The sequence below is a fragment of the Helianthus annuus genome, chromosome 8 (genome assembly GCF_002127325.2).
Source record: "Helianthus annuus cultivar XRQ/B chromosome 8, HanXRQr2.0-SUNRISE, whole genome shotgun sequence".
Classification (NCBI taxonomy): Eukaryota; Viridiplantae; Streptophyta; class Magnoliopsida; order Asterales; family Asteraceae; genus Helianthus; species Helianthus annuus.
The window spans coordinates 146297619-146309713 of record NC_035440.2 but is presented as its reverse complement, the minus strand read 5'-3'; the positions used below and the strand labels follow the sequence as shown (position 1 = coordinate 146309713).

Sequence of the window (12095 nt, the reverse complement as noted above, 5' to 3'; positions counted from 1 at the left end):
GAAGACGTTGATTAAGTAAATGGCTGTTTCAAAGGCAAATTGCAAGAAACGTTGGGGAAGATTGGACTGTGCAAGAAGAGTAAGTCCAGTTTCCACGGCATGGCGATGAAGATGCTCGACAATCCCATTTTGCTCACTTGTGTGAGGGCAAGAGCGTCGATGAATGATACCAAGACTTGTGCAAAAGGACGTAAGAGGTCGAAAATCCCCTCCCCAATCAGATTATATACTTTTTAGTTTGGTGTTAAATTGTCGTTCTGCCAATTTAATAAAGTTTGTTAGCACGTTGTAGACATCTGATTTTTGAACTAATGGATAAAACCACATGTATCTAGAATGATGATCTACACATAATAAAAAGAAACGACAACCATCAAATGATAAATCGGGCGAAGGCCCCCAAACATCACAATAAACAAGGTCTAAAAAATTGGTACTCCGAAAAGTTGAGTCTGACAAAGATAATTTGGAAGACATGCCTAATTGACACGAAGAACATAAATTATTAGAAAACTTGTCTGAAATGGGTAAAGAAAAACGTGAAACAATGGAATGAAAAACTTGAGCATGAGGGTGTCCTAAGCGTTGATGCCAAGTGGTGGAAGATGCTTTGACAGCAGTGAATGCCACCTTGGGAATAGACTTGAGCTGTGGCAGACGAATGGAGTACAAGCCCTGTTCATTGGGACCCGTTAGGAGGGTAGTGCGTGTAGACTCGTCATTCACAACAAAATAAGATGAGTGAAATTCAAATAAAACAATATTATCAACACAAATTTTTTGAACAGACAAAAGATTTTGTTTTAGTTTAGGAACATGAAGTATATTAGATAATTTAAAGGTTTTGTTAGGAGAGTAAATGGGTGAGGATCCAATGTGAAAAATGGGTAGTGGGTTACCGTCACCAATAATTAAAGAATCATTACCAAAGTAGGCTTCAGGGTTGTCAATGCCAGATAAGTCTAGGGTAGCATGTCCATTAGCTCCAGTATCGGGCTTCCAAGTAAGTCCTGATTGTGAGCCAGCATCTGAGGAAGTAGCATAATTTGCCTGTGGCGCTGCACGTGACTGATTGGGATGATTAGGGCATTGAGACGGGAGATGACCAATGGCACAACGGTTACAGTGGCCATAAACAGTGTTTTGGGTTGAAGCCCAAGAAAATTGACGTGTGCCACTAGTATCCAGATTGTGGTTATTTGGGTTAGCACGGGAATTACCACGCGAAGGACCGCGAGAGCTACGCTTGCCTCGGTTGTTGTTAAATGACCGAGACCCAAAGTAAGCTTGTGGTTGTAATGAAGGTGCAGGATTGAGTTGATAACCCAACTAGGAGGCCATGAGTTGAAGGGTATGAAGCTGCTTCTGTATGGTATCAATATTGGGCTGCTGTGCTGGTGTGGCAGCCGCAAAAAGAACATGTGAGACCTGCTGATTTGCAGCCAAGATCTTTGTGATCATAAAATCATGGTCACTTAGTAACCCATGGAGCTCGTTAAAGGTAACAGGAGGGGAACGAGCCAATAAGTTAGCCTTGAGGCCATTGTATTCTTCACGGAGCCCTGTAACAGTTAACATGACTAGGTCTTTATCCTTCATTGGTTCACCTATGTTGGCTAGAGCAGTAGCATACTCTTGGGCCTGTGCCAAGTAGTTGGCTGTTTTTTCATCACCTTTCATGGTGATTCTCAGTAAATGACTTTTGAGGGTAAATTCATGAGAGGAAGAAACAGGTGCATAAGCGCATTCTAGTGACAACCATACCTCACGAGAAGTTTGGCCTTGAACATGCTGAAAAGATTCTTTAGAGACTGTGTTGACAATAAGCATACGTACATGGGCATCATTAGCAATCCATGGTGCATAGCTAGGGTTGACAGTAGTGGTAGTTCCAGTTGTTACATTCTGTGACGGGCACAGGATGGTACCATCCACATAACCGAAAAGGTTATGCGAGGCAAGAAAGGGTTCAACTATCTGTTTCCAGTAGCCATAGTTTGTAGGTTTTAAAGTGAAACTGAATTTATGAGAGTTATGGGTAACCTTTTCTTGATTTGTAAAGAGTGTAATGGCAGCCATAGGAATCAGTTAGGGTTGAATGATCAAAAAGCTGCAGCCGGAAGAAAAAACATGAACAATACTTTTGTGAACAGTACTTTCATGAACAGTACTTTCATAAACAGTACTTCGTGAACAGTGATGACGGTTAGGGTTTGTATATTAGGGTTAGGATGGACCAGCTCTGATACCAAATCAAAACGTATATTTGGTTTGTAATTGTAATTGGTTTTTATTGATTATGAATAGAGAATACAAGACCCTATATATAGATAAACTAATTACAGTTTAGTACCCTCAATAATAATAATCTTGTCTATCTAAACAATTTAGTCTAACAGCACGGGGCCATGCTAGGCGGGCACGGGGCCGTGCCAGGCGGGCACGGGGCCGTGCCAGGCGGGCACGGGCCGTGCCAGGCGGGCACGGGCCGTGCTGAAGCTTCCGTTTACAGCTATAATTAGGAGTGTTTGGTTCCACTTCAACTCATCCCTTGGCAAACCACTTCTCTCTCACTTACCACCACTCCACCACCACTACAACACCATCATCCACCACCATTATCCACTTTTACATCTTTAGAGTGTGTGTGTGTGTAGTCTCGAGATCCAAAATTGATCGTAAGAATCTTTGTCAAACAAAGGCCATGCTTGGCTAAATTCTTACATCACCTGGTGAAGACTTTTCTTTTATGTATTTCTTTTATGATTTCCAATCTTTGGCTACTTTTTAATTGGGTATGTATTAATGACGTTAATAAATAGTTTTTTTTATATTGAAGGCGAATTTACTCAATCATTCTTCATATGTTCGTTGATTTAACATATTCATATCTTTACGGTCTATATAAAGCATGTTAATTGCCTGGAAGAGGGTTAGAAGGGTGGTTTGGGTAATTTTATGTCTCGTTCATTGTATAGATCCCGCGAGAACCTGGTTCAAGCCCAGTAACACCTCACGAGTCGGAGCGGGCATTACCCACCACGGGAGAGGTGCAAAAAGATTGAATCCCTTATTCTTAAACTTTTATTAAAACAATAAACCAACCTCGCGAGGACTGTATCCCTGCTGACTCAGACCAACGGGTTGAGGGTGATCGCCGCCTCGAAAGGGGGGTCCACCACATTTTGCATTAATAACTTACTTATTTATCTTCCAATAATCCAACTTAGTGGGATTGTATCCTCCCTGACTCAAACCACTAGGTTGAGGGTAGCGTCACCTTGGAAGAGGGGCCTACCACTATAACTAAGATAATCTCTTAAAATGCCCAAAGTGCGGAAATCATGAAAAGGATACATGAAAGATAAGTTGGATCCAAGTGATTCTTTCTTGTCTATCATTTTAATTTTATTTTTATTTTCCGTTTTTATCTTTTTTTTAGCTTAAAAATCTTTTCTCAAAAGTTGGTTCGATTAGACGTTGAAGATAAGCCAGTACTAAAAGCTCTTGTGTCCTTGGACGACCTCGGTATCTTGCCATCACGATACTACGTCCGTGATGGGTATACTTGCCCTAGCGTGTGTGTAGAGTGATAGTAGCATGTCGTGTTTATAAATTTAAAACTTGAAATCGGCGAGTAAAAAGAGTTAACAATTACTAATAAAATATTTACACCCACACGCACGTCAGCGGACGTAGTACGTTCGTGCGGACGTAGTTCCTTTGTGCGAACGGAAAAAATCAAGCTTTCTCGTTTTTTGACATTTTGATCATGATTCTGGTTAAATTTTAATCTGAATTTTCAAAGGCTTTGTTAAAAACGTGTTTTTTATAACCCTCGAAAAAATCAGTCCATTCTAAGAGTTAAATTTGTGAAAATGAAGAAAATGGGTAGAAAAAGAGTAGAAAGAAGTTTTCAATGTATGAATCTTGTTGAATGTCTCAGATAGCCTCCAAGCTCTGATACCACTTGTGAGGACCTTTTTCCATATGAATAGCTCAAGTAATATTTATTAACCTATATATTCCAAATTGTGTGGAATCCAATTTAGTTAGGCGACAATACAAGACTACTTAATTTTTCACTGTTTTCATGAACTTGTCAACGTTTGCAATCTCGAAAGCAAACTGACAGAGCTTTGCTGTCTGATCAGCAAAAACTTAAAGCTTGCTAACACCAAGTCATCACCACTATTTATGCTAACACGGAAATACCTTCGTGCGGACTAGCTACATTCGTACGAACAAAGATTACTTCCGTACGGACCTAGACACTATCATACGAACTAAGACTACCTCCGTACGGATGTGTTCATCCGTGCATATGTGACTACATCCGCAGGGATGTACATTACAATCACAAAAAACTCATAATCTAACATTTCGTCCTATTATAGACTCGACACGACTCGATGACGTAAGCAGCAGACATAGTGTATCAACATTCCTGAACATTGCAGCAAATCTGAACATATCACTTTTTGCTGGGTAGATTCACGGCAACTGAAATGGGCCCCGTGAAATAGTTTTCTTTACCGCATCAATTGAACAAACAGATTATGGATAAGCCCGTCTTCTAATTTAGTCCGTTCAAACAGTCGATTCATACAACGATTCAACCAAAAGGATGCAGGTGACAATGAAGCTCATATTCTTCTTTGCTCCATGGAATTTGATGGATGGAAACGAAGGAAGAAAGAAGATGGATGGTGAGGAATTTAGTAGGAAACAAAATAAGAAGTTGATACGTAACTCTTTCCTCGGAAGTTGCAGGTCACCGGAGAAGATGATCGGGAAATATGGTTGGAAAATGTAAGATGAAGTCTAGGAGGTGGAGAAAGGTTTGGGTAGAGGTTCGATCGTTGTGGGAACCACCCTTTTAATTTTTAATTTTATAACTTTGATATGTATAACACTAATAGTATAATCAACTAAGCATTATAATATGACATATCACCATGGTAACCTGATAACCTACTAATTACATGTAAGTGAAATAGTAAATTAATGTTTGGTAACTTTAAAAAGACAAGATTAAGTGACTTTAGTAGAACAGAGAGCAAACTTGGTTAGTATTATATAAAATAATTTCCCTTATTCTTGTTTTACATATACAAGGAAATTATTACATACATAATCTAATAACAAAGTAGTGTTATAATAGCTGATAAGTTGTAAGACCCTCTTTGCGAGGTCACAATTTTAAGACTTGACAGCTCCACTTTCTTTCTCACACATTTATCGTCTTTTGTTTCATGTAATTAACCTATCCTACAACCCTCAAATAAAAAAAAGAAAAACGTCTCTTCTTTTCTCTCTAAATATGCATGTCCCACATTGTCCTAACAACACTTCTAAAAGATGACTCCATCTATAAATTAAGAACTTAGGTATCTCACTAAAGTACTACATGAAAGGCAGGCTCTAGGACAACTATATAGAACAATTAATAATTTTGTTTATGCATAAATTTTCATTCACTAGTAATTTTTACTAGTCACATGTGGACTAGCCCTGATTATATCCTTAATATATTTAATTTTCTATCCATCTCTATATGTATTCATATACATATGTACGTGTTCTATTTTTTCTTAAAGAGGGATTATTTTACGTGTAAGCTTCTCACATGGAATAGAGTTAAACATATTATCTCATCTTTCTCTTGGGGTTGAGTTGTTTGAGTTCAAAGACATTGTTGACATCAAACAGTTTATCAAGATCGGTAAGAAGGCGGATATGGTGACTTATGGATTGGTTATTATGGCTTGCTGGTGTATATGGAAAGAAAGGAACGAGGTGGTTTTTAATAAGAAAGTTGGTAGTGCGCTTGATATCATCGGGGAGATAAAATCGAGAGGTTGTGTTTGGTTTAAAAGTAGATATCCGTGTAATTATGTCATATGGAAGGAGTGGTGTAAATACCTATTCTATATGTTGTAATTTTGTGTTGCCCTTTGCCCGTTTGAGTCGGGGATGTCGTTGTTTGTTTGGCTTTTGCCCGATTACGTCAGAGGCGGTTTAATGAAGTTTTATTCCTAAAAAAAGTTGTTTCCCACTCTTTCTCTCTTATCTCTCTCTCTCTAACTTCATCTTAGGCAACCAACCTGTCTCTTGTTGCCTTCATACTTGTCCTGTTGGAACCTCTGCAACACTCTCTCTCCCTCTCTCACACACACTCTCTCTCCTCTCTAAACACCATGAAACCAACCCTAAATCCTTCATCACCCTGCTGTTTCTCAGGTAAAGCTCCTATCTTTTAGTGCTTTTTCCAATCTTCAACACATTTCCTTTCAGGGTTTTCATAATTTAAACTAGAATCATCTTGGGTTTGTGTTTTCTTTAAATCTTGTTCATGATGGAGAATCTTTTTAGGATGAACTATTTAAGACTTCATTAATGGCGTTGAGTGGCAGTGAGAAAGAGATAACAGGAATGCACACTTCATCTCCATACACCAACCACCACTTAATAAGAGAATCATCTTCAGAAACTGTGGATCATGGGTCGGATCCAGATCGGTTTCCGGTTACCGGAGCTTCAGTCACACCAATATCAGTCGGATCTAAACTCTTAAACTCACCTATGCAAGTTCCAAGGTACAAAGAATGCCTCAAAAACCATGCTGCCAACATGGGTGGAAACATAACAGATGGATGCTGTGAGTTTATGCCATCAGGTGACGACGGAACCCTAGAAGCACTAAAATGCGCCGCTTGCAACTGCCACCGCAATTTCCACCGCAAAGAATACCCCATCACCACCCCTTCAGCCGGACCTTTCCTCCAACTACCTCCACCGTCCCCATCACCGTCATTCCACCACCACCACCACCACCGTACCCCCCACCCACTCTCCCTCCACCACCACCACCACCCTAACTGGGGTTCTTCCATCAATGCTTCACCGGTCAAAATGGCGTTTGGAGGTAGCTTTACCGGTGGAGGTGCAGCTACTGAATCTTCAAGTGAGGAGCTGAACTTTACCACTGGGGTGGTGGCTCCGCCGTATGGGGTGGCGAAGAAGAGGTTTAGAACAAAGTTTACTCAAGATCAGAAGGATAAGATGCTTGAATTTGCTGAGAAAGTTGGGTGGAGGATCCCTAGAGATGATGATCCTGAAGTTCAAAGGTTTTGTACTGAGGTTGGAGTTAAAAGACAGGTGCTCAAGGTTTGGATGCATAATAATAAAGCCACTTCTGGGAAGAAGCAAGTTCAAGATTCCATTGACAGCATTAACTGATTGTACGGTACTACCAAACTATGCATTAACTCGGGCTGAATGTTGTCGTGTGTATATGAATGAAGTGCTAGGTAGACTCTAGGGGTGTTTGTCGGTTCGGGCTTCTAGTTATTTGGGTTATTTGGATTGGGTTATTCAATTTTCGGTTTAATTGGTTTCAAACCGAACATTGAACACCCGTAGGTTAGAAATCCATTATAATCTTGCATCCTCTTGGTGTTTTATTTTTTATTTTTATATTTATTTGGGTTGAATATTATCATTGTGGTTTTAGTTTATTAAAATTCTATCATTAGTTTCTTGTTAATCAAACATTGATTATTTAATTGGTGGATAAGACTTGTTAGATCTCATTGGGATCTTCCAAACTATGTTTTTTTAAGGTTTCCAAGATCTTGTGAAGCTACTAAACAAAAGTTGTTTAGAACATGGAAGGGGAGTGGGCTAACATCTCCTTGCAAGTACAAACCCTTTTCCTAATATGAAAAGTAGGGTTGCCTTCCATTAATGAATGGGTGTACACTGTGCTTCTTTTGTTGTACATTATGCATCTTTTGTTATACATTGTGGGTCTTTTGTTATATATTGTTAGGTGGATTGATAAAACAAAGTTGTATATATGGTGAAGAAGTGGTTGGTTTTTAGACGACATAAATGTTTATATAGTAATCATCAAGCTTAGCCTTTGAATATTATTAATATGTTATGGAAAAAAACACTGATATATTTGCCCATAAGATTATCTTTTTAGACTGTGGGGTATGGTTGGACGGGGATTTGGGACATAGGTTGACACGTGGATTAGGGGGTACTCGATACACAAACCCAAGTTGTAGGGGGTATGGTGGGCGTGGCTGGGCTAGCGTGGCCAAGCCACACCAATTTTTTTTAATATATATATATATATAGGTAAAGGGTACTGTACAAATTCCCTTATCGTACATTACGTACGCTACAATCTCAGCCTTCAGATCATCTTCCTGCAATGAAAATCGCATATTGTTTTTTTTTTCTGTAATAATTTCGCATGTGATAATTTTGATGAAATAGCAGGTTGTTTTTTTGTAACAATTTCGCATGTGGTAATTCAATTTCGCATGTGATAATTTTGATGAAATAGCATGTTGTTTTTTTGTAACAATTTCGCATGTGGTAATTCAATTTCGCATGTGATAATTTTGATGAAATATCATGTTGGTTTTTTATAACAATTTCGCATGTGGTAATTTTGATGAAATCGCATGTTAAAAAAACAACGTGCAAAATTGTTAAAAAAAAAACAACATGCGATTTTCAATGTGGGAAGATGATCTGACGGCTGAGATTGTAGCGTACGTAATGTACGATAGGCGCATTTGTACGTTAAGCAGCCCCTCTATATATATATCCATTAAAACTACATAAACATACATAATAATTATCAACATAAAAAACAATCATTCATCATCGTCTTCGTCGGTTTCGAACCCAGGAATCGTTGAAACATGATCCACCAAATCAGATCGAAGGTTGTGATGTATATCCCTTGACTTGATCAAAAATTCATTTGACGCTTTATCTTTCTCTATAACTGTTACGTTACCTGGTTGGGAATCATCGTCATCATAGTAGGAAAAAAAGTTTTTATTTATTTATTTATTTTTTTTTAAATGCCCCAACGGCTAGCTCAACGGCTAGTTTGGTTTGGCCATTGATAGCCCGCCATGTCATATTCATAGACCCGCCCCACGCCCGACTTTAAACTCCCGCCCTTTGGGCCACGCCGAAACCCAAACCCACCCGGGGTGGTAGCTTAGGCGTTTTCAGCCCACCCACACTCCAACCCCCACCTCATACGTTGATACCTTTTTTAAGTATATCTTCACAATAATATGTCAATACAGTTGTAATTTTAAATAATTTGTATTTCTTTTTTAGCATACAAATAGGACAAACCCATAAAAATGCATAACGACAATAGGTTGTAATGGGATAATTTTTTTGATGTCTTTCTTCATGACACCCTACTTAAATGCAAGAGTAGATGATGAACGGGTGCTACTTTCTACACCCCCCCTATCTACTTTTTTCACCCCCCTCATCTCACATACTTACAGGTGGGGCCTGCGTGGGACCGACAGTTTTCCTCTCACAAGGGGGGGTATAATCAGGAAGAGGGGGGGTGTGTATAGAATTAGCCTTTAAGTACCTTAGTATTCATAAGCTATTACAGTGGAATGTAAATTCTGAAGACATCAATTTTTAGGGCTCCAGCAAAATCACACCTTTAAATCTTGTTTTGACACTCTTAACATATATATGACCTCTGTGTGTCTATACACATCGTATACACTGTCAAGAAGTATTTAATAATAATTGGTTTGTCAAGCAATACAATCTGTATAGATCCATACAGGTCTTAGACATGTCAGGAAATTATTTAAGGTTTCTCTATTGTATGAGTTGAGTATGCTTCATACGACCTGTGTACATTTTTTATGAAGGAATGAGGTTTTTGGTGGGTTGTATACCCATGTAGTCCCCGTATATTTGTTTAATTCAATTTGTTATATAATTATACAATAACTTGAAAAAATATAAGTTGTAAGTTAGTGGAAATTTTAAACTAAATATATTCGTTAAATGAATTTATGTCCAGGACATTAATAAGATGTAACTTTTATAGATACGAGTTTATTAATAATGGGTAGGGATCAGAAGAGAAGTCCACCCTATTAATATCGCCGCTAAAGAGCTGATATGCGTCGCTATTGTTAATAGCGGAGACACCCCACTATTGTTAATTGCGGCGACATGTAGCCGCTAAAGGGTCGCTGGTAAAGATTGGACGGTAAAGGTCCTGGTGTCGCCGCTATTGATCCATGTCGCCGCTATTGATATAACCCAATAGCAGCGACAAGTGTCGTCGGAATAAAGTCGTTGCTATTGGTTTGGATCAATAGCGGCAACACATGTCGCCGCTAAAACTCTTTTTTTTTTTAAATTGTTTGCTGCATTTTCTATATTTCCATTATATACAAACCTGCCGATTTTCTAGTTTTACGCAACACAAACAAACTAAATAAACATAATACTTTACATACTAAATCGCATAAAACGTATCCATCGTACAATAACATCCGAAAATATCCAAAAAATAACATCCGAAAACTACAAGTCGATAATACTTAATAGTCATCGTCATCCTCATCGTCCTTGCCAAAAATGCCTTCATCGTCATCGTCGTTTGCGGTTTGCTTTCCCTTCGTAGCAAGATAAAAATCGAGTTGATTAAATGCCGGGGTTTGAAACAAACTCGAAACATATTTCTACATTAATACATATCAAAACCTATATTAGCATTGAACATACTACTAACATATATTTAGCAAAGTAACATGCGTTCATAGCGACTTGTATAACTTTTTAAAGTCAAATTGTATAGTTTACCTCAGAAAAGGGTTGTGGAGTTTGAGGTTGCGCACCAAACACATTCGATGGCATATTGGAAGATGGTTTATGCCCAAGCCCCCGGAACCATCCTCGCCGATCACCCAACACATTTTGAAACGCGGCAACCTCATTCGGCGGTTGAGAACCGCCTCCTTCTCCGCCCATAATCTCACATTCTAAATTAACCTGTATTTTACGAAGATGATAATATACACACACACACACACACACTATACGTTTACCCGCGCGATGCGACGGGAAACATATCACTTAGATTGGTGAGTTTAGGGCTATGTACGGGGCGATTTGGTTTTGATCCATAACCAAAACCAAATTCGCGATGCAACGGAAAACACAACATTTGTTATTAATTCTAAGGGTGTGCATGAGTGCGCCTCGTGCCTTTAGTAACTATGGTGGAAGCTAAATTCATCTCGGTATCCAACTATCTCGGATGGTGAGAAAGGTATTACTTGTTTAAGTTGACAACAACCAAGTTAAACCAACATATGCTACAATTCACTAAGTTTAGACACACCAACACATTGCAGGTGTAACCAAAATATTCAGAGTACAAATCAAAAGTTTCAACAACAAATCTACTCTACACAAAGCTACATTACCTCAAATTTCAACTTTAACCCGGTCGATGAACTGAGACTTGTTGTTGAAACTTGTACTCAAATTTCACAAAGCTACAAGTTTCAACAACAAATCTACTCTACACAAAGCTACACTACCTCGATTACGTCAATCTAGAAGGGGACCCGCGCGATGCGATGGCGGGTGGTGGCGGCGGCTGTGGGTGGCAGTGGTTGGCAGTGGCGGCTGTCACACCCTGACTTTTGCGGAAGGGTATGATGTGTGACTGGTTTAATATCATTGCATTCAATCATAATAAACAACTACATGATCAAAACGATGTTCATCCATTCATGAACTTTAAAGTATTACAAACACCGATTATTTAAGTTTTAAAACACAACCTTCGACTAAGTCACAAATCAACGAAAGTGGATGACATCTAAACTTGAAATTTACTCCTAGAAACAACACCCGCGCCCAAGATCCAACCTGTTACCTGAAATACATGTAAATTTTGGAAAACATCAACAAAAGTTGAGCGAGTTCATGCGTTTTGTGTGAGTACTGGCAAACTTGAAAACCTTTGAGAGTCTCCTTTGAAAACAAGTATGAAAAGCATTGATGAACATATCAAACAAATGTTTTACAAGGACATCAAAGCATGTGAGGACATAGGGAGCACTCGAAATGAGTAGGCTTATACCCTTGTCGATTTCCCTCGACTATGTCGAATTCCCCTTCGACTATGTCAATTCACCTTGACTATGTCAATTCACCTTGACTATGTCAATTCACCTCGACTATTGTCGATTCACCTCGACTATTGTCGATTCACC

General features: G+C 38.9%; 1 protein-coding gene across 2 annotated transcripts; it reads left to right on the top strand.

Annotated features, from left to right (window-relative positions):
- Positions 1–6016: 6016 nt before the first annotated feature.
- On the top strand, positions 6017–7568 carry LOC110873770 (zinc-finger homeodomain protein 2). 2 transcript variants are annotated; one of them, XM_022122761.2, is made up of 2 exons: positions 6017–6243; positions 6417–7568. In XM_022122761.2, exon 2 carries the CDS (start codon positions 6436–6438, stop codon positions 7240–7242), a length of 807 nt encoding a protein of 268 aa, XP_021978453.1. In that variant the 5' UTR covers positions 6017–6243; positions 6417–6435; the 3' UTR covers positions 7243–7568. The 2 variants fall into 2 exon arrangements, with proteins under 2 accessions (XP_021978453.1, XP_021978451.1); XM_022122759.2 differs by having other exon boundaries at positions 6036–6243; positions 6376–7549.
- The last annotated feature ends 4527 nt before the right edge of the window (positions 7569–12095 follow it).